At 40.8% G+C, this 23797-nt stretch overlaps 1 protein-coding gene across 2 annotated transcripts in view; it reads left to right on the forward strand.

Annotated features, from left to right (window-relative positions):
• ITGA9 (integrin subunit alpha 9) overlaps positions 1-23797 on the forward strand; it is a 215709-nt gene that overhangs the window by 183085 nt on the left and 8827 nt on the right. For both annotated transcript variants that reach the window (XM_058034571.1, XM_058034562.1), the window contains exon 27: positions 9810-9929. In XM_058034571.1, coding sequence (XP_057890554.1) covers positions 9810-9929 — 120 coding nt within the window. The remainder of the gene's footprint in view (positions 1-9809; positions 9930-23797) is intronic.

Below are 23797 nucleotides of genomic sequence, written 5' to 3' on the forward strand. Positions count from 1 at the left end.
TCTTCTCTATAGGTCAGAGCTGCGGGAATTGTACTGAGATGGAGGTTGCCTTGTGCTCCCCAACCTGTTAGCCACCCTGCAGAGGCTGTCCTGCTGGGATGGAAAGGACAGGGAGTTCAAGGTTTGCCCAAGAACAGCTTTTAGAGACTGTGCAATGGCCAGTGGGTCCAGCAGCAGGTGGCAGATGGTTTACTTCTCTTTAGTACCAATTACCCTCTGCCTCCAACCTTCCCCCCAGGGATGGCTTGCTTCCCTGGCATCCTGTCACTGACTGTATTGTCTTCTTCCTGATACTCCAGATACACAATATACTCTGACTGCTCAATCTGATTCAGTTTGGGTTTGGCTTGAGTTTGTTGTTGTTGGTACCTTCTTCACCAAAACTCCTTGCAGTTGCTCTGTATTTATGCAGGCAGATTTTGAGGACTTGAGATGGCTAAGGACATTAACATGCACAACATCTGTGCTCCTCTCCAAACTACAAAGCATTGAATGGGGTTTTTGATGCATGTGTGTTGATTCCAGACTGCTAGAAGAAACCAGACAGTAAGAAGCTGCTGCTCTACCCTATTAGCTCAAGCTGTGACTGCAAAAGCTACAACCAGGATCTTCTAGCCAGTGTGCTTCAGACCTGAAATGTGAAGCTCTTGCTATAGAGATAACATATTATTTCATCTCTGCAGCTTTTTCTGGTTCTGTCTTTTGGCAGGATGAAGTGCATATAGGTCTGTTGTGCTGGAGGTTGTGATATGTTAACATTTGCTTGCTGAGTAGTGGAAAGAAGGCACCAGAGACTGCTTTAAAGGTCTCTTCAGTAAAGTTGGCAATACTCAAAATGTAAAGAGATCAGGTTTTTAGAGGCAGAAAGGAAAATACAATTAATGTCTTGTTATCTGAGTCATAAGACCTGTGTCCATAAGATGGATGCTAACCTTAGCATCTGTGAAAACTTGACTGCCACATTAGATCATCTTTCCAAGCTGCTTAGAAATACAAACGTCTTGGCTAAGGAAAGCAGGAGCCTCCTTTGGAATGGAAAATACGACCCCCTTCCCTCTAAATTATTATTTAACTTTGAAATTAAGGAGCTTTCAGGCAAAGATACAAGATAAAGAATAACAGGTCTTGACTAATGTGTGTGTGCATAACAAGGCGAGCATCAACAACAATGTTAACAACAACAAACATGAACAGAAATCCCAGTAAATTGTCTCTTGCCTCTCTTTAAGCCCTTTCCACTTTGGTGCAGTTACGGTCACAGCCGGCAGGGGCGCTGTTGGCTCCCGGCCAGGCAGGGCAGGTGCGATGATTCCCCCGCAGCTGCAGGGGGCGCTGTGGCGCCGCCTCTCTCCACGCAGTCATGGCGGACACAGCCGGCAGAGAGGGATGGAGAGGGGGCTTCCCTTACAAGCTCACTCAGCCGATCCCTCTGCCCCCTCTGGATAGCAAAAGGAGCTGTAGCAGAAAGCTCGGAGTGGCAAGCTAGGAAGGCAGGGATGAGCAAAGTCCTGGGGTGGTAGATGAGATGTATCAGAAGCTCAACAGTTGTAGCTGGAGCTGCGGGGCCTCCCTGCAGGGCAGGGGTGTGAGTTACAGTGTAGTAAAGAAACCTCAAAAAACCATTGGGGGCTGGGCAGTGGCAGCTGGACTCCTGAACGGGGCTCCTGAACATGGCCGGGAGAGGCTTCCTTGGTGGAGGAGGGGGCTTAGGGATCCTGGGGTTTCCCCTGAAGGACCTGAATGGATGGTGAAAGTCCTTTTTCAGTGAGGTAGGATGTAAATAAGGTTCCCAGTTCAGTGGGACCTCATGCGCAGAGGCTCACCCCACAGCAGAAGAAGTAGGAGTTGGCTAGGCTCCATTGGTGGCAGCGAATTCCCTCCAGCTCAAACATCCTCCTCTGAAGCTGAGAGAGAAAGAGAGGGAGACAGAGCTAGCAGCTGCCTCAGCCCTTTTTTTTCCCATCCAAATTCTTGCAGTATCTCCGCCCTTCCCAGAGAAACCCCTAGGTAAAAAGAGAGAGTAGCCAGCTGGACCCCTTCCCTGAGCTGTGGCCACTTGTTTTCTCTCTCTTAAGTACCTGGTCATTATTGTCTCCTACTAACATATATGGGGAGAAATTGTTTGAGAGAATCTTAAACCCCAACAACAAGGAAGGCAGAAGATCTGTGTTTGATCCCTGTTTGGTATTTCCCTTGTACTGGGTGTGAGGGAAAGTCTGCTGCTTAAGAAGCTCTCTGTTCAGCAAAATATGTTTAAAAGTCTGACAAAGGCTTTGTGCTATTATCTAAAATGCTAAAATTATTTTTTCTTGGTTGAAGAACTGGTCCATGTTTGAGAACTATTTTGAATATTGTGATACTAGTTATGGGAATTTGGATAATGCTAAATATGTAGAGCTTTGTTCATGTCTATTTGCTATGTTTTCAAGTCTTGTTATCATGACACCAAAGCAAGGCCACTCATGGTCATCTTTGAGAGGTCATGGTGATAAGGAGAAGTGCCTGAGAAATATCACCCTGGTCTTCAAAAACACCAAGGAGAACCGACCCGGGGAACCACCCGCCAATTAGCGTAACTCAGTCTCTGGAAAGGGAAAGGCAATGCAGTGTCTCATTCTGGAGGCCATCTCTATCCACATGGATGACAAGAAAGGGATCAGGTGTAGTCAACGTGGTTTCACTAAAGGCAAACCATGCTTGACCAACCTGATGACCACAATATTCTCATATGCAAAGAGACTGGACTGGATTAATGGCTAGTGAGGTGGATTGAGAACTGGCTGAACAGCAGATACCAGAGTGTTGTAGTGGCTCAACGTCTAGTGGGAGGCCTGTCACTAGTGGTGTGTGCCAAGGTTCAACACTGGGCCCATGTTAGGTCATGTGTGTGGGGTGAGGGGAAAGGAGACAGAGGCACTCACCCCTGATGTTGGTGTGGCACAGAGGAAGTTTATTTTTCCAAGCCCTTCCTTATAAAGGGCATTTTGAAAGACCTGGTCTGTATGTTCTCATTGATCGGAACTCCACGCTCCCTTGGGATCTGGCCAGTGAAATGCTTGCAGCTTCATAAGAGACCCGATTAGGAAGCTCACATATGTCTGATTGGGAAGCTCACATATGCCTTCCTTGTTTAATAAAGTTCGTAACTTGTTTCCTCTTACCCATCTGCAAAGGCCCTTTGCAAATGGGACAACAGAAGACAACATGGGCCAAATTTGCATGGAAGCTGCAGCATTTATATTCAGGATCTGTTGATGGAGAACTCAGGCCACAGGCACAATGCTTATGTGTTACAACTTACAAAAAACTAAAACCATTCAACCTTTAACCCATTTAACCCTTATATAAAAAAAACCACAGCTATTAAAAACAACCTGTAACCCATTTATCTCTTGAAGAACCCAAAACCCAGAAAACAATCTGTTAACAGAAAAACAGTTTGTAAACAGGAAAATACTTCATAAACAATTCAAGTCCTTGTATTGACTGTCCATGAGGTAGGTGGTCATTTGTACTCCATTGTTCTGTTGAAGAAACATCAGAATGCTGTCCAATGTCCTTTACCTTGGATTTCATAGGAATATTGTACTGTTATATGACTTATAAAACATAAGAACATGACACCACTTAAAACTCAAAAAGGGGGGTGTATCTTCACCCCAATCTTTCTTCCCTTTTTTCTTTCTATAATAAGTAGAAATAGAAATAAAGCATGCAATTTTTAACAGCATTAATAAGGTAGGGGGTTGCTGCAAGGTCTCTTTTTCACCAAAAGCAAACTTGGAGGGCTACTCCCAAACGAAGCCTCTATGCCTGTCTGAAAAGAAAAAGGTTTAGCTTTTTTGCACAGAATCTTTACTAGCCAAGTTCATAGTTGATTAGGCCAATGACTTGGTTAGGAGAGATTTCCTGCATTCTACATTTTAGAAACAAGTTTGTATTAATGTCCAGTACAAAACAAAACAAAAACTTTTTAATATAAATATTTTAGTGGACATACTGTGGATCTTACCCATCCTTCCTGAAATATTGTGACAATAATTAGTAGGAGTATTAAAAAAATACATAACAATACACATGTAACGCTTTCCTGATGCACAGCAGTAATTGTCTGAGACAGAAAGATAACACTTTACTGATCATGGGCTTATTAACTTTAGCTTTAGCAATTGCAAACAAAATCAACAAATACTGTATTATGAACTTTGCAAATGTTTTCAGAAATGTTATTAGAATTTCTGGGAAATTAAAACCTTGATTTATTAAGGGGCAACGTGGTTGCAATGCTTTGTAGGGAAGGAAACTTAGTGTCTGTCTCTTTATCATCCATTTGCAAGCAGCTGCTGGCTTCTCGCTTGGCTGGATGACAGTGGGTCTTGATTTCAGCTGCTGTGAGGCATTTAACCCGTGAGTCCGACTCCATGTCTTCAGGCAGACTCGACCCTCTCTGTCCCTGCAGTACCCCAGCCCTTCCTGTCTCTCTGCACTGCCTTTTTGCAAGCAGGACCTTTGCAAGGGTTTTTCCCAGGCTCTGAGTTCTGCAGCTCTCTTTGGAAGCAGGCTCGGTGGTGGGGCCGCTGCCCCTGGAGGTGCGGCCAGGCTCCACAGAGGCTTGGCTGTGTCCCTTGGAGGCCGGGCCCCACGCCGCCCCACCCTGTGGTGTTGGCTGGATGGGCAGTGCTGCTGGGCCGCTGAGGAGCGTGTGGGGCTGATCCCATTGACCACATGGCACAGAGTAATGGCTGTGGAGTTTCTCCTGGTCCCGGGAGGGGTTGGAGCGGATGCCCCGCAGTCTGGTCCCCTGGAGCAGGGCAGCGTGGTGTGCTTGCTGGGTCCCATGATACAAGGTCCTGAAGTGGCTGGATAGTGATTACAACAGTGGGCAACAGGTGTTTCAGAGCTGCTGGGACTGTGTAGCCTGCTGAGATTATGACAGTCACCATCTCTCCACATGGCTGGATTTTGCAATCCGTCCTGCCGACTCCCTGGACAACACCAGCATCTGCCAGCATTCTCCCACTCCCTGGGGAAACAATCCCTCTTTTTTGAAAGAAGGAGATCAGTACCTTCATCATGGAGATTTCTGGTCCCAACATCCAAGCTCCCATGGTCTTTGTTATAGGTAATAAATGATAAAGCTGAATTAATAATCAAAAAATAGGTTTTTATTTTGCGACCAATATTTGATCCCAAATAGCCACAATCAAAGGGACAGCATCGAGCCCAGAATCGGTGCTGGGTGAACACTGATCCAAACTCTACCGCTTCGGATCCCCTTAGTTCATGAATGTTGTCTCTGTTGGGTTAGTTTTATAGTTTTTTCTGCCTGGGGCAGAGTTTCCTCTATTCTTCTCATTGCTTCACATATTCATGTAGTCTCCTTTTCCCTGTGCTGGACAAGACAAAACCATTTATGGGAAGCGATGAATGATGAATGCTGATCTCCCAGTTATGGGAACTTGGTATTGGAATGCACGCCCTTGACGACTGACTATCTTGATTGTAGACACTTATCGAGTATTCATCACTTGGGTGTCTCTGGACTGTCCCAGGAAAGGGCCCATCTCCACACAGAGCCACGTCTTTTTGTTTGCTAATTAGATCTTTCTCTCTGCTGCCATCTGTGGTTTTGCAATCTGTGAACCAATCTTTTCCCCGGCTGTGGCTTGTGGTTTTAAATCTTTAAGGATTTTTAGCACAAGCACAACTTATTTCATGTATATTTTACACAAGCACAAATTATTTTAGATTTTAGTCCACGAAACAGGTTTTTAAACCCTCCTAGCACTTTCTGCTGTCTGCTGAGGGGGTTTTTTTCCACTGTCTAACCATTCTGGTTTTACACCAGAAATGTGGTTTTTACACTATTTAGGCTTTTATGCCATGTTTCCAGCTTCGTGCTCTATTTCTCTGGTTTCAAACACCGATCTAGGCTTTGACACCCTGTAATCCAGGTCCCACCCCACTTTCCTTTTCTAGGCTATTTGTTAATCTGGTTTTGGTTTGTAGACCAAAATCCAGCTCTAACACTGTGTGTCTCCTTCGCTCTGTGTTGTTGAGTTCCTATCACTTTGGGGTTCACCGCGTGTTAAGTCACGTGTGGGAGGTGAGGGGCAAGGAGACAGAGACACTCAGCCCTGATGTTGGTGTGGCTCAGATGAAGTTTATTTTTCCAAGCCCTTCCTTATAAAGGGCATTTTGAAAGACCTGGTCTGTATGTTCTCATTGATCGGAACTCCACACTCCCTTGGGATCTGGCCAGTGAAATGCTTGCAGTTTCGTAAGAGACCTGATTGGGAGAAGCCCCTGTCATTCAATCCTGGGGCTTGGTAGCAAGCTCACATATGCTATTTGGTGACAGGCCCAATATTGTTTAACTTGTTCATCAGTGACTTGGGGGAAGGAGCAGCAAGTTCACTGACAGCACAAAGTTGGGAGTAATGGCTGATACCTCAGAGGGCTGTGAAGCCTTTTCAAAAGACCTCAAGAGTCTGGAGAGATGGGCAGAAAAGAAAGGTCTGAAATTCAACCAAGGCAATTGCAGAGTCCTACACCTGGAGAAACATAACCTCCTGCACCAGTGCAGGCTGGGAGCTAAACTGTGGGAAAGCATCTCTGCAGAGAAGGACCTGTGGGTCCTGGTGGACAACAAGCTGTCCAGGAGCCTGCAGTGAGCCTTTGTGACCAAGGCAACCAATGGTATCTTCAAGTGCATGGGGAGAACACACAAAAATAACATAACTATGCATCTGTAAAATTTCTCTTAACATACATGTAATATTCATCTCTTAATTGTGAGACCCTACCATCACATTACCCATTTATAACATCTACAAAATGGTTTTGGCATTTTTAAGCAAAGATGGCGAAAGTGGTTTGTGAATGGGGAAGGAAAACCAGCTACTTTGTCTTGCAAAACAAAGCCAGACAAAGCAAATGAATTATCTTAAAAAGCCCCCCTGCTGCCTCTCTGCATTTGCTGGATATTGCAAAATTTTACATAGAAATTTCCTTCACTGAGGAGAGCTGTTCTTGAGTTTTCTACTGAGGAAGTAGTTTTGATTGAAATAAGTTGAAAATTCAGATAATATATATGAATAATGTAATTTGCTCCCATTGTCTTCTTGAGACAGATGGTGAAGGCTCTTTGTTGTCTGTATTTCCCTGCCATATATGCAATAGAAAAAGAGAGAAGAGAACAGCTCTCAGCATTTCCAGAAAAACCCATAACTGTATGTGTCCTTGCCTCTCACACAATGTGTCTTGTAAAGCATAACAAGGATGATTTGTATTTAGTAGTGAAGTATGAGTTGTCCAGTTTTTTGGGGGGTAAAAAGTAGTTAACAAGCAGTCTTGGATAAAAATACAAGTATCTGCCAAGGAAGGTGGAGAACTTCCTGGAATGCAAAAATTGCCCCGCCCGTGACTTCAAAAATTTTGGAGCTTTGAGGCAAGAATATGGGAAAAGGAAGAACAGTTCATTACTCAAATATGTATATGTAACAAGACAGAACAAACAACAACAATGTAATATATGGTAGGGATAATTCATGCTATTAATGTTTGGTATAAAATATTGTGAAATCCAAACCATGTCTTTTGACCACCCTGGCCGGGAGCAGCTGTCTTATTCAGATTCAACTAGTTCCTGGACACAAGTTAAGATAATGCCTTAACGTAGGAATTGAAGCTTCCAGGATGATGATCGCTGGTTTCCCGAGTTGTCGGGAGCCACCCGAAAGCAATTATCGCCCTGCAGATTGCATCTATCAAGATAGTCAGCAATGCCAACCTGATACATCTGACTACATGGCTCCTCCGAAGCTGATTGATGTTGATGGCATACGTGAACTCAGCTTTTGTCCATCTCTGCACATGGAAAGCAACAGCAATGCATGTGAAGAGACACAAAGGAAATTTAGTCATCTTTGCCTCGGGCAGAATAAACTGTATAAAACCTCACTGCGCGAAGCCACGAGCGTGAATGGGGGAGGCTCTGACGCTTGGGAGGTCAGATCCAGGTTCACCCAGCACCGATCCTGGGCTTGACGCTCTCTCTTTGGCTGTGGTGGTTTTGAAGACCGAACTTTGATCTCACAGACAAATTAATAAATCTTTGCTAAATTTTTGATAATTTTGGCTCACAATTTGATCATTTATAACAACAATGATTTTTAAAAAATGCAATAACAGACTTTTCCTGCCCGTTAAGCTGTTTCCTGTTTGGTATAGTTACAACCAGAACAGGGGGTGATGGTGACTCGGGTGAGGCAGAGAAGTTTCAGTATCTCCATCACGGCTTCAGGGGCACTCTGATGCAAGAAGGGGACCTCCCTGGTGGTGATACTAGCAGCTCAGGTGAGAGAGAGGGAAAGGAAAAGGAAAATTACTCCGCCAGTCACACATGCGAGTGGTGATCAGTCTTTGGCATTGCTAATTGGAGTTGGTACATGCTGGGAAGGAAGGCAGGGATTTATCATGATGTTGCACTACCATACAGAGAAGAGGTCTAGCGGGGGCAGCTCTGGCTTCAAGCATCTCACCACACAGTGGCTTTGTGGAGGGGGTGGAAAGGAATGACTCCCCCAGGCACCCACAGGGGCTACGCTTGTCTCTCTTGGTGCTGGTAGCTGGTGAAGTCCCAGTCAATGGGGCAGCCAGAACTCCTTCTCTCTTGCAAGCAACGGGCTTACAAGCAGGTGGCAGGCAGAGCTCCATGGCAATGTTGAAGCCACTATGCAGGAGAGGTCCTAGGTGAAAAAAAACCCCACATGACTGTCTCTGCTCCAAGCCGGGAAATGACTACTCTCATCCAGCTAAAAACTCCAAATCCCTGTTGCCCTCCCCAAAACCATTTCAACAGCATATTGGGGTGCTTGCTACTCCTTTTGTTTCTTAATCACTGTCTGTTTACCTAGAAAGCCACCCTCAGCATCTCCCTGATAACAAGTGGAAGAAATTCAGTTGAGGAAACCTAACCCACAGAAGGTCATAACGAATATTTCATGTGAAGCATCTGGGGGTTTGGCAGGGCCAGAACATGATGAGTAAGACAAGCCATGCAAGGTGTCATGCCAATCCCTGCCAATGCAAGAAATGGATTTTTTCATGCAAAACTATGTGCACATTTGATGGCCCAGCACCTGAACAAGCTCAGTGTTGGGGCTTGGCAGCGTGTGAGGGAGCTGGGGTTGTTTAGCCTGGAGAAAAGGAGACTAAGGGGTGACCTTATCACTCTCTACAACTTCCTGAAGGGTGGCTGTGGTGAGCTGGGGGTCGGTCTCTTACTCCGGGCGACAACAGATAGAACAAGAGGACACAGTCTCAAGCTGCGTCAAGGGAGATGCAAGTTAGAATTAAGAAGGAAGTATTTTACAGAAAGAGTGGTCAGATACTGGAATCATCTACCCAGTGAGGTGGTGGAGTCATCATCCCTCAAAGAGTTCAAAAAAAGACTGGATGTGGCACTTGCTGCCATGATCTAGTTGAATTGTTAGAACATGGGTTGGACTTGATGATCTTACAGGTCTCTTCCAGCCTTGAATTTCTGTGATTCTGTGATTCTGTGATGTTGGAGAGGAGTCTGATATTCTTGGATCCAACACATGACTACTCTAAATCCACTTGAAAGCTTTAAATACTTTGGGAAAAATTGATGGAAAGCACTAAATTAAGGCTGCATTCCCTATTTGTTTGACAGATGAAATATGATCAGTGAGGCCACCATACAATGTGTTTAATAAGATAAATACAAGAGAAAACAATATAACTTCCAATTCTAAAAAGCTTTTTTTCTAATTGCTATGTAGGTGGTCTTTGAGGCCTTGCACAATCTGGAGCCTCGTGGGTATGTTGTCGGATGGATCATTGCCATCAGTTTGTTGGTGGGAATTCTCATCTTCCTGTTACTGGCTGTACTCTTATGGAAGGTAAGTTAACAGATGCAGCATAAAACCAAAGCTAATCCCAGGGAAGAAAGCTTAAATTTATTCTTGTATTTAACATCAATTTTCTTTAGGAGCGGAAGAATTTTCTACTCCATCACAGAAGTCCTTAGTCAGCAAGACCAATTTAATAAACAAGCTTTTGTGAGGGACATGCAAGGACTAATGACATAAAGAAGAAGTGAAAAAGTGGGGTTTTTTAGAGCCTGGTTATTAAATGTTGAAACCTCCAATAACCATTTCAGGACAATGGAAGGTCTCTCACAGAAATCTGCTGTTATATTACACTTAGATACTTTGCATTTTTATGTTTTTATGATGACTGAGGTTCACTGCTTTGAACAGAGTTTCCTGAAAATCAGGTCAACTTTGCCTGACCCGCAAAGAGTACATGTCTTGGAAAAACTAGCTGGTACTTTCCAAGAGATAGATGCCCTTGGGACAGGAGTATACAGCAATACATTTTTCAGTTCCCTCAGACAAAGAGTTCCAGATCAGTAAAATGCCTTACCAGAGCAAGAAGCATCTGGGCCTGTTAAAAGACAGCCTTCACACCATCTTTGATAAAGTGCAGTTCTTTTACCCAAGCACTGTTACAGTATAAAACTAATGCTAACACTTGACAGCAGCCATCGGGTGTGGTAAATATGAAGGGTAAGGAACTTCAAGTGTTTTCATTTTTCAGTTCCCTGTTACCAATCCATAAATTTAAAAGACCACAGTCAAGGTTATGGACTGTCTTTGGGAGGAGTAAATCTCAAATGCACACATGGGAACAAGTCCAGCATTATTTTGATTCCCATGGCAGAAATCCAGGACCCTGACTTGCACTGCTTAGTAGCATGTGTGCTGCAGACTCATCTAGCCAGCTGTGCTGGGACAGAAGGCCACAGCCCCAATGTGCTGGACATATTGCTGCTGGTTGTGAAGCTATAAAATGGATTTAGAAACCTAAAACTGGCCATGCAATTCTTATTTTAAATTATACAGATGTGTGTATAGTTGGGTTACAGATAATATGATATAATTAATATAATATAATATAATATAATATAATATAATATAATATAATATAATATAATATAATATAATATAATATAATATAATATAATATATAAATTTTATATGGGTTATAGATTTAAAGTACTTTTATAATCAGTTTTGAAGATTTCTAAGTACTTACTAGCCATGGTTATTTGGAAAACAATGTCTGACCACAGTCTAGAATGTCTCATAACTTCTGTTTTTCTGGCATTTAGGAAATACTTCTGTTTTCTGTGTAATAGAGAAATAGTAAAAGGAAAAAAAGTCCATGCAATTAAGATAGAAGAATAACCATGAGAATGGAAAAATGTAAGATTGGAAGAGGCCCAGGGTTTATGTCTCAATGACACACAGTTTTGATAAAGGATATATTGCCGCTGATACCTATATGACTGAATTCATATTTTCATTTCCTGTCATAAAAAGACATGAAATAAACTGTTTGAAAATGTGCAAGATAAGAGAAATACCACCCTCTGGGTCTTCAGGTAAAATTTGTTCAAGTTCAGTTCTTGGTCTCCACTACAGTTAATACAGTTCTTTGCTTCCTGGGTTAATCTTGATGCTTCAAGCTCTTTTAAATTTTATAGGGATCATTCAGTACATGTGAAGAAACTGCCATTTTGTTGCATGAAAGCTTTGAGAGAAATGCCAAGTAACAGCAGCAAATAGCTGTAACTGGGGTTACACAGCTGGTTTTGCATGCATATGTGCTGAGGCAAAGGAATTTGAGGTCCCTGCTCAGAGTCAGAGATGACAGTTGGGCTTTGCCAGATGAGCTCCAGTACTTCATCCACAGATTTGCATGTTTACTAAAGGATACAATAATTTAACGTTTTATTTTAGGGAAAGTGATTAAAACTCTGAACTGGTAGTATCAGCCAGTATTTTCATTTATTTTAGTTTGATACATAAATATATATAAGCAATATTTCACACTCAGTAGTTACTGTATTTATTAAAATTATGGTAATAATAAATTTGATATAAAACTGACATGGGAAAGTGTGTTGGGGACGCAAACAGGACAGGACTGCTGGAGTACATTCCTTGAACTTTTACTGCAGCATCAGCCTCATTACATGGTTGAGACAATAGGAAGATGGCAAAAGCTCACATACAGCCAGCATACAGCCAAAGATTTCTCTGTTACAGGACATTTGAAAAACTTTGTAGCCAAGAGTGTATTGCTAAAGCTTACAGACAATTGTTTTAGCCAATTACTAAAAGTACGTATACACCTGCTTTATACAATGCTTGCTTGTCTCCTTTCTATTAGCAATACACCATAGACCATTATTAAGCTTAAAACTGTCTACTATCTTGCTGGCATATTTTCCTGCAGTCTTAACGTGCATCTTAGCCAAGCCTAAAACTCAAGCTATTGTTTAATGTCCTTGCTTGCTATACCATTGTAACTTTTTCTACTTCCAGGCTTTGCAGCTGAAGCTAGTTCTAATTTTCCTTGGTCTTTCTGTTTCTAAGGCCTACATTTCTAGCTTTCTGAAAATCTTCTTATGTTTACTATTTCCCACATTTCCCCCCTTCAGTACAACCAAAAAGAAACCTTCTTAACTTTGTTGCTTATTGACTACCTTGCATTACTAGCTCTACTACATATCTCTACTGCACTATATATGTCTTTTTGCTTGTTTGAGTCACCTCTCTTGCTTGAGATGTTGCTATTTTATACTACAGTCATTTTAATGTTGTAAAATATTTGGTCTGTTCAAAATTTATAAGTCAAATCTGGTAGTGGTTACTATTTACTGTTGTAATAAGTCTCATCCATTCTAAGGTCTTAATTCAAAGCATTTCATCTATGTCTATACTTACATCCACATCTCTGTATGATTTGGGAACTTATTGTGATCCTATTTCTTACATCTCTCTCTTCTATGATAAAAACTTCTTTGATAGTTTTGTCTATCACTTGTCGTACACACCAAAGTATACAAGGTACTACCACTAGTTTCATCACTTAAACAGCCAACACATACAAACCTATTTTACAAAGTTCGCTTAACCAAGGTGCAAAGCTCCATCCTTTGAACAAATTGTCTCACCATGATCTACCATCTTCTTTGATTGAGGCTAGTCAAACTTTCAGCTTTTGAATACTTTTGTGGATAGATTTAGAATGGTCACACAAATTTATAGAACACAATCCTTCAAAATCTTCACAACCATGTCTATGTGCCAGTAAAAGAAAATCAGTTGTTGTTCTATTTGGAAGGGTAGCATGTCTAACACTGATGACATCTGGCAGCATATCATGATTGCAATGGGCGTGGCATTGGTTTGTTTGCTCAGCCAACATCCGACTCAATCTAACTATTTCAGTGTCACGGCAGAAGCAAGTTGGGGTATATGAAAACCCGCTGAAACTCTTTTCACAGCTTTCCAGGGCCTAAAAGCACTGTTACAATTTTCTTCATGTTGATGGGCAATTTTCTTTCCTCTATGTTTTTTCTTAATGACTCTATTAGCACTAGGTGCTAGTACAGTAAGTTGTTCAATACTGCTTGGAATACCTTCAAGGCGAGATGGAATGCCTTGCCAAGCTCTATCTCCACAAATGAACCAATATCCTTTTGGTAATTGTTGTGGATATTGATCAACCCCAGAAAGTAACCCGAACTATCTGAGTAATTACACTAAAAATTCAAGTTTCCGTAAGCAGGGTAATTGGGAGTGACATTGTATTTTGGAGGATCATTCTCTCACTAATTGCTACCTGAAAACGTAAGACATAAATCTATTGTTAAGAAACTAAGAATCTCCAATTCTTGAGGCTCAGAAAGTGCTTTGGGAAGTTCTTTGGTCCAAATGTCCCAATCAGCCACAGGATTACTCCTGTTGGCAACCTCATCTGATTTATTATTAAGTTGCTTTTTGGTCAAGAGATCATAATATATTGGTATCAGCCAATCTTTTACCGGCACACAGACTAGACAAGTTGAAAAAGGCTTTTCTGGGTTTGAATTGGACAGACATGGCGTCTGAGCCTGCCTTGGCTAAGGTCACCGAAACATTTGTTTTTGGCTGTTCCACAGGCAAATCTGCACTGCAAGAAGCAAGCAAAGCTAGCCAGCACCCGCGTAACACTCACTTTCACTCCATATCTTTTGTGAGCTTTTTTTTGGCAAAAGATTTCCCCATATATTTCAACTCACAAATTCTGCATTCGTTCCTTCCCAAAGTTACCTGGGGACTAATCAACTGTGTTAAAAATGAGGTAATTTCACCTTTAAAAATCCAATGAGGGGATTCACTTTCTCTTCTTCAATAACATAACACAATGGAAACCACACTTTTGCCAAAAGAGCTCTATGAAACCAACAATTCACACACTTATCATTGACATAAAATCAAGGTTTGCAGGTTCCACAAGCGTGGACCATAGGGTCTCTTTTTGGCTCACATCTGCATACTTGTTTCTCTGCTCTTGGACTCATCAGCGCTTTCTCATGTGCGATACAGTTTGATGTTCTTTGCCAGAACCCACTTAGGTCCTGCACCTGTAGAGACACAAGGCTACCTATTACCCCAAGTTATTAGTTGGAATTCAACTTGTCCTGTCTCAGGGCTCCTAATTAAAACAAGGGGATTTTCTTTCAGTTTCACCTGTGTGATTTGAAAAATGCCTAAAAATTTGTGGATGAGGTTCTGCAAAAGAGCTGTTCAAAAAGTTAAAAACATATAAAACTTTGCTTAATCTCATCTGTGGTGTTGCATCTACTGCCTCCTTCTGTTGATCTAGAATGCATTTTATTTATTGTGTGGTACGTCTTTTCGATAATTGTTTGACCTGTGGAAGAGTGAGGAATACTAAAGGTGTGATGAACACCTTAATCTACTAAAAATGTGACCACTTTTTGGGATATATATGCAGGGTAATAGTCTGTTTTTACTTCTTGGGGCACACTTTGTGAAGCAAATGATTGTAAAAAATGTTGACAGGCAAGATTACTTGTTTCTCCTGTGTGGGCATCACTAACTAAGCTTCTTAAAGGAAAGGTACTTAGTGATGCCTGGTTGCCATAATTGTAGGCTTTGTAAACCTCGTCGGTTGACAGCTCCTGTAGAAACAGGGGGTGGCACAAGCTGACAATCAGGGTAAGTACTAATGATAGCTTTAGCTTGACTTTTGAAATTTGAAACATCTGCACAACTTGTACATTTTGGGGAAAAAAGGCATGACTTAGTTTTGCTTGTTTAAAAATATTTGGTGAGGTGTTTGAAACAACCATTGTCAGTTTATCTGCTCTTACATTTCTTCCTACTATAAATCTTGGAAGCAAGGAATGAGCTCTAATGTGAGAAACAAAATATTGGTGGATTCCGTAAAATTGTAAAATTCTATAAAGACATGAAAGACAGTGATATAGGGTATCATTACTAACATCCTTTAAAACTGGTCCTTCTATTCTTTTAACTACATTAGTAAGATCAGCAGAATTTTTAATTGAACTAAAAGGTTGTAGGAAGAGCTGAAAAGCCTTAACTTCTGCAGCTAGTTCAACAATCTGAAGAGACCTTTATACTGTTTGAATGTCTGATTCTCATGTTTTAGTTGTTTGATTTAACTGTACTATCACTGATTTATGTAACTTCTTTGACTCCTCAGTGAAGAGAGGTATAGTACTTAGAGGTGCATCACTTAGCATGGGTTTTTCTCTAAAACTCAATTTTGCTTGCAACAACTTCTGGGCTGGATAATGAATAGAAAAAATACCTGAAAAATTTAACAAAGCATTTTGCAAATCATCTGAATTTTACAATGTAATACCAATTGTACTATACCGTTGTAACTTTTTCTACTTTCAGACTTTGCAGCTGCAGCTAGTTCTAATTTTCTCTGCTCTTTCTGTTTCTAAGGTCTACATTTCCAGCTTTCTGAAATCTTCTTATATTTACTATTTCCCACAGAAAAGTTGCAGTCCTACAGAAGATTCTTAGTTGTCTGATTGTAAATATTTTTTAGACAAAATTGACCAAGTAGATCCTACAGTCATTCCTAAATTTTGTGTGTGAAGAAGTAAAAAAAAAAAAAATAATCCCTACTTTATATTAGAATTTAGTTTTTAAATGTGGAATGAAAGAACAGATTTTAATTGGATAGCAATTTGGATATCTTAGAACTGCCAGTAAGAATGAGAATTTAGCCAAGTTTCAGGACTAGATTATAAAATAAATTATACTTTTATTAAGAAATTAATTAGAGCTAAACTGTGGTGCTGGAAGGCAGCTGTTTACACAAAAAAGAGCAGGAGCTGGAGCAAACTCATTGTAACAGAACTGAACTCTGGAAGCAGTACGGAGTGTGTTGGTAGCGCCCATGTCTCAGCCCTGGGTTGAAAGTACGCTCTTGGTGTGTGAACAACTACACCTCTAAAGAGGACAAACCCTCAAACATGCTGATGTTTTGCAAATGGAGTAGACAGTTCCTTAAAGCTACAGAAGAATACTAGAATACATGTAAATATTTCACATTACACACTGCTAGAATTAATAGCTTTAGCAGGAGTGAGATCTCAGGGACATTCCAGCGCAAAATTCTGTTTTTAAACAGAATAAGTTTACTGTGCATCATACTAAGATGAGGATGGTAATTATTTCATTATTTGTAGATCTAAAATTGCACAGTTTAGGGGGGTTCTTGTCAATGGAAGTGATGTTAAATGTTTGGTTGTTTCACTTCAAATAAAAGCTTATTTATTTATGTGCGAGATCATAGCTATGTTTATACACATATAAAAAGCATTTTAGCATGAGCTTGATCACTTTTTGAGTGGCTTTATTTCTATATTTATTTTCATATTTCATGTAGATGTTGGGCTTTCTCTGGTTTAAGTGCATACAGATTCAGAGAGGGTGAGCAGCTTTTCCCTGACTTCCACAAGATGCCATGCATAAGGCAGACTGGCAAGGATTGCCATTTTTGCCTTTTTGTTGGACAGCCCAACTTGTGGCTTTTTCTGTCTTGTTCATCTACTGGACAACTTTGTGCAGGCATCTGCGGGGTCATGGTCTCGTACTTGCCAGATTCTCTGCAGCATAGCTCTCTCTCCCCACTCGTGCCTCACCTGTGGTTGTCTATTTGCAGGAAGGAGTGGGAGGAGCTCTCACACTGTTGCTCACAGCAATATATTTTGCTTTTTTATGTGGAGATTGGCCCATACCCCTTTGGTGGCCTGCTGATACTTGTGGAAAGTGGAGCAGGGCAGGAGGTTGCTTTCCTTCAGGCCAGCTACCTACATGCTAGATAGGACTGTGGTTTCACAAGCGCTGGCAATAATTCAGGAGGGAAAGGCAGTGATGGCTGGTTTATTTTGGCAAGGGCTGTCCCAACCCCGCTTCCCTCGGGTGTCAGGATTGAAGTAATGTGTCAGGACAAAGTCTCCTTCGGGTATAATGTATTTATGCACATCTAGACCAGGTATACACCATGCACAGGCAACACTGAAGTGTGATATAACACAATAAATATTCTATTAATGACAGACTACTGTGCTTTACAGTGTTTTGGATTGAAATTCCTACATTCGAACTGGCTTGAGTTGTGAAGTGAATTATGTCATCCATATCATTTTAGATTAAGTGCACTGAAAAAACAAAATGTTATCAAAGAGGGAATGTGTAAGTGAGCACTAGGCAATAGGAATGTTTGGGCAGCTGAGTGATCCATGGAGCCAGCTGTGGAAGTGATCTTCAAAACAAAGATTTTATATTCATTTATATTCACTGCAGCAACATTATTTTGCTTCTCTGTGGTATGTTTAACACAGGAAATGGACATTTATCAAAACTTATTTATTTGACATTAAGCATGTCTCTGAGCTGAGCCTGTCCCTATGGTATCCAATCTCTGACTTGTCTAAAATGAGGTTTCTACCATTGCTTTCTGGATTCCTGGGTCAAAGAATTGATCTCTGGATGTCTCATGTAATAAGAATCTCTACTTCATGGATTTTTGAGATGATTGTGGAGAGAAGGACAAGGAGACTAACACCCACATATGGGGGAGGGGGGTTTGCCTAGCCAGAGGCTCTTCAGTGTGTGGTACACAGTACATTTTGCCTTTTGTCTTAAAATGAGAATTTGAAGACTATTTTTTTAAATTTTAGGAGAAATAACTTGGGATTGTGTGTCTTTGAAAGAACACTTGTATTCCCCTACACAGAGTAGTTGCCATTGCCTCACATATTGTTCCAGCATTCAAAAGATATTTGAAGCTAACCAAGGCTAAAGCTAACTTTAAATTCATCTATTTACTAAAATCAAAAAAGTATTCTCCTTTTTGGAAGGAGAGCCTTTTTCTTACTTAGGGCTTCAAACATTAAGTCTTTTTAAATGGTCCAAACCATAAAGCCCATCATATTCCAGTGAAAGAAAAAAATAAATACTTCTAAGCGCTGCACCTAATCATTCCCAGTGATTGCTCTGTATTATGTTACAAGCCCCAAAACATTTTCTCTCCCTTTCATTTACAGCTCAGGTGGCAGTATCTAACTAGTGTTTCCTGATCAGTCATCACACCAACTCCCTTTCCAGGTGGTCAGGTTTTGGAGTAGCAGCTCTGCAATGAAATAAAACGGATTAAAAAAAAACCACCACAGTTTCTACCCCAAGGTGCATAGGGAAATACCGTTATGGTATTTCCTCTTGGAGGAAATCACTGAAATCCAAAAACCTCTTTGCTCTTTGGATTTCAGTGTAGGGGAGCAGTGTGACTGTTATACACACACACACACACACACACACACACTCACACACACACTCATACAGACAGAGATATGTACCTAATCATAAAATCAAGGTAGAAAAAGACCTCCAAAATCATTCCGTCTAACCTTTGACCAATCACCACCTTGTCAACTAGACCAGTGGCAGTAAGTGCTACATTCAGTCATTTCTTGAACACCACCAGAGATAGTAATTCTACTCCTTCCCTGGGCAGCCTATTCCAATGCTTAACCACCATTTCAGTGAAGAAATTCTTCCTCATGTCCAACTGGAATCTCCCCTGGCACAACTTGAGGCCATTTCCTCTTGTCCTGTCACTAGTTGCCAGAGAGATGTAGCTGACTCCCCCCTTGCTATAGCCTACTTTCAGGTAGTAGTAGAGATCAGTAAGGTTTCCCCTGACCCTTTTTTTTTCCAGGCTGAAAAACCTACCTCTATCAGCTACTCATTATGTTATTTATTCTGTAGACCCTTCATCAGTTTCATTGTCCCTTCTCATGACTTTTGCTAGCATCTCTATGTCTTTCTTGAAGTGAATGGCTAAAAACTGAACACAGTACTTGAGGCTCAGCCTCACCAATGCTGAGTACAGGGACACAGTCACTGCCCTGGTCCTGCTGACCACACTATTGCTGGTACAGGCCAGGATGTCATTTGCCTTCTTGGCCACCTGGGCACATGCTGGCTAATGTTCAGATGGCTGTTGACCAGAACTCCCAGGTCCTTTTCTGCCAGACAGCTTTCCAGTCACTCTGTTCCCATCCTGTAGTGATACATGGGGTTATTGTGACCAAAGTATACGTTAATATATATGTGTACATATACACATGTATAGATATATTCCTATCTTTATTTTTCTCTCACTCCCCCCACTCTATTTATATATAATCTTTCCAGTAAGAGTACATTTCAATTGAAAAAAAGTCCCCCAGCTGGACTATATGACTTTGAAGCTATATGACTTGGAATGTTGTTTTAAGAGGTGGGGACAGAGAAACCTATTGAAACTGAGTGGCATTCCATGTCTGTGGTGAAAGTTGTTGTGTTTTTTCTGAATTCACATGCTTCTTCCTTTCTGTACATATAATTCCAAGAAGAAACCGTTATGTACTATGGTAAAGCCAAAAATGAAGAATCATAATCGTTCAGTTAAATAAGGCAGTCAGATCAACTTGCTGTGAAAGCACTTACTAGGCACTACTGGTGGGAATGATGTATTTCACAGCTGTGCTTGTTTGAAAGCAAATCAGCAGAGAAATTAACTCCACACAAATGTTCTGTGAGAGATTCCAAATCAGAACTACAATTTAACAGGAAAATTACAATAAAGGCAGTAGTACAGAAACACTGTCTTGAACTGACAGAGTCAGAATACGACCTGATACCCTGTTGGTCAGGGTGGTGGTAGCAGTCCAATTAAATGGTGTCTGCAGTACCACTGGAGTGATGGATGTTGTCTTGTTGAAATGGTGATTCTGTAGAAAAGGTCTGGTCCTTCTGTGGAGGTCCAGTGGTGGTTATCGAGAAGTCCTGCCCTCTTGGAATCCAGTGGTGGTCCTTTTGTGGTATTCCAAGCCTCAGATTATATCCAGAAATGCTTGGTTCCTCCCCCAGGCCAGGTTATCTCACAATGGAATGATGTTATTCTGTGAGTCATGCTGAGAGACCTTGATGGCCCTTTAGCAGAGATGGTCCCCCCAGGGTGGCTCCTGCTTCCCCAGAGGGAGTTATCAGGGCTGAGTCGGGGAGAAGATAAAGAACATTGCTCCACCCATTTTAACAGCTTATATAAATGGGAGTAGAATACTTTTGGTATGTTTGGTATACATCTTCCATTGTAACTCAAGAGAACAGATCACAAAGATCTTCTCTGCAGAGATTTAGAGGGATGCACCAGTTGCCTTGGAAATTATTTCTTGGAACTTATATTTCTTCTAATTTCTTTCTTGTTTTTTTAATCTTCATAATCTCTCCTTTATTTAAATACATGTCAACACTCTCTTTTCAAACTTACTGAGGTCCTGCTCATCTTTTTCCTCGAATTTTTGAGGTCGTTCTCATTCACAAAAGTATGATCTCTGTTTTTAGCAACCTAATAGCCCATACCTGTCCTGTCTGTCCATAAAAACTGCAAAAAGTGACTTTGTTTGCATTCTCTGAAATTCCTCTTTCTGTATTCCTCGAAGCATTGCATTCTCTATGGTTTTGTGATAAGCTTTTCAACTTTACTGCTTTTGTTGCATGTTTATCTAGTTACTTTAAGTAAGTTGTTACTTGCTATCTCACATGTAGGCTTCTTAGGATACTACTTTTTTGATAAAGACTCTAGGTTCAGAACACCTAGAATAAGTTTTTCAATATTATCCTGTTACAAATATTAAAAATGCAATCTGGTGATAATTAACTTCTGTGATTCAACACCAAACCAGTGTTACCCCCAAACATGGATAGATCTTAATTTTGTATAGTGTCTAGGAAGCCTTGAGGAGGAAATGGGTCAATGGAAGTGGTTGGCTGTCTGTACAAAAAATAAAGTTTTCACCAGGCAGAAGCAGAGTGGATCATTTGAAGTCTCTTTATTTTCTTAAAGAACAATCAAAACTTATTTTATTTTTTCGTTTTCCTGAACCAAAGCAAGCACCACAAAATTTTTGTAGACTCTTGGTTTGTGGAGACCAAAAAAGTTCGTATTCTTGCAACAGTGCCTCAAAGTTCAGGTTTTCTACAGCCAATTACTCCACTAAAAGCTGTGCTTTTAAAATTCTGTCTGGATGTTGCAGAAAGATTGAGTTTAGTAATCTTTTTTTGTTCTTGCACAAGTAAATGGTTAATGCTGCTGTTGTAGCCAAAACACTGCCTTCACCACTGAGTTTGCTGGCTGCCATTTAATACTTGCTCTCTACCCTCAAAAGAAAGATTGGCAGCATTTCAGTGGTGGCATGTGTCCAGTATTTGTCAAATGCCTTTGTTATCTTTCTTGATAAAATGAGCTATGCAAATGTGCAACAATAATGTTGTGACTGAGTGTTCTCAGTGGTCTCAGTGTCCTCCAAATGAGAGCTGTGCATGCCAGAGTACTTTGAGAACATCACAGCCATTGTAGCTGTGTTGCTCTTATCCTGGAACCATGCAGACAAATGTAATCCACTGGTAAGAGAGAGGTAGAGTTGTAGTTCAGAATGTGTTTCAGAAAAGACAAAAGATAGCCATTATTTTCAGGAGTATAAACTAGAAAAACAATGGACGTGTACACTGAAAAACAGAAATAAGTACCTAAGGTTCCAAGATTTCCCACTACCAGAACACAATATGTATATTTATTGGAAGTCATTAGCATCTCTCAGCCCCAAATGCCAATAATAGAGCAAATGTGATTTGCCTAGTCTGAATTCTGTCTTTGGTGTTACAATGGACAATGCTGTATTATAACTTACACCAGACATGGCCATTTCCTTCTGGTTTGGCTAACCCATGAAGGTAACTTATTCTGATAATTGTGAACATGGTACAACTTTTATTCAAATCTTTTTCACCGATCAAATACATCAAAGTATGATTGTAAAGCTACTTTTTATTGATTACAGTTTAGTCTCTAGTTTTCAAACAAAGCAAAAAATATGTCAGTTAAGTTTCTTTCTTTTCTTTAGAGAGGAAATGGAAAATATGGATTGAGATATGTCTTAAATTAATTGTGTTTACAGCAATGATATCTTTAGTTACTGCCCTATTCCCAGTTGAGATTTTAGAAGACAATTTTATCTGGACGTATCTGCAGTAGATATTGTGTTCTTTCTCAGTTTTGAGAGCGATAATCAGAGATGAACATTTGTTGATGGCTGTGTCCATTCTATGAGTTCTTTAAAATAAACTATACAGTAAAATTTTGCAATAGGTAAAATTTTTTGAACTATATGGAAATGTTTGTATGTTTAAATGTTGGCCAATTTTTAAAATTATACTTATAAGTATATTGGTAGCATCTGTCTTGCAAGATACTGTACATGGTTACTATGCTGCAAGATGCAAGACGTTTGTATTTTCATTAAACTCAGGTTACCCTAACTCAGCACTGAAAGATCTTTATGAGTCCAGTCATTGGAATTCTCTTAATTTTTGAAATACTGTAAATACTAAGTCTTTAACAAAAGATATTATGTATTCACAAATGAAAGCCTAGATGAATAAGTCTTGTCTGAAGCAACCTAGATGGTACCTACATGGTAAAGATATTCCAAGGGTAAATAACAGACCTAACAGCTGTAGTCACCACATTACTGAGTAGCTCCATTGAAGCCAACTAAACAGCTCCTGGGAGAAAAGTTGCAGAAGAATTGCTTAGAGGAAAACTTATTGATGAATGGGGTGACACTCTGGCTTCAGTGACAATGGCAAGGCATGTTGTATTAAAAGAACCCAATGTACTAAATTAGATTGTCTGTACTGGTGTCCCTCTCTGTGTGCATTTAACTGTTTTGCATACCTAAACACATCTTTTCCATGCATGCTGCTAGTCTGAATTATGCATCTGCTTTGAGATACTGTCCTAGGTTGACTGTATGATGCTTTTAACCCAAATCATCTTGTTCTGTTTCTGCTCAATAATGAGTTTTGCATCTTTAAGACTTGTTCCAGAGAGTGCAGGGGGGAGAGAAGAAGCATGCAGTTTGTTTTCAGACGCTGCTCTCACTCCTCCTCATTCCTGCTCCTGGACTGTGTTGTCTGTGGATGGACAGACAGCAGGACAGAGCTCTCCTTTGCTTTTAGTTAGTTTAGCTATCTGAGGCAAAGAAGTTCCTTGGTCTGTGGGTTTTTCCTTTTTCTTTGGACCTGTTTAAATCTGCTCTGGACTGAACACCCAGCAGAGCACCAGCAGCTCACACCTGTGGCCCACCGGGCCAGGCCTGGCCTGCGACAATTCCAGCACTGAGGGACTGATCAGAGACTGAGTGAGCTCAGCTGCAACCCAGGGAGGGGACTTTCTGAGTTTGTCATCTCTTTTGGAGCGGCAAGGGGTTTTATTGATATATATTGTCTAGGTTTTATTGTTTAATAAACAGGTT

This window comes from Melospiza georgiana, chromosome 1 (assembly GCF_028018845.1).
Source record: "Melospiza georgiana isolate bMelGeo1 chromosome 1, bMelGeo1.pri, whole genome shotgun sequence".
NCBI lineage: Eukaryota > Metazoa > Chordata > Aves > Passeriformes > Passerellidae > Melospiza > Melospiza georgiana.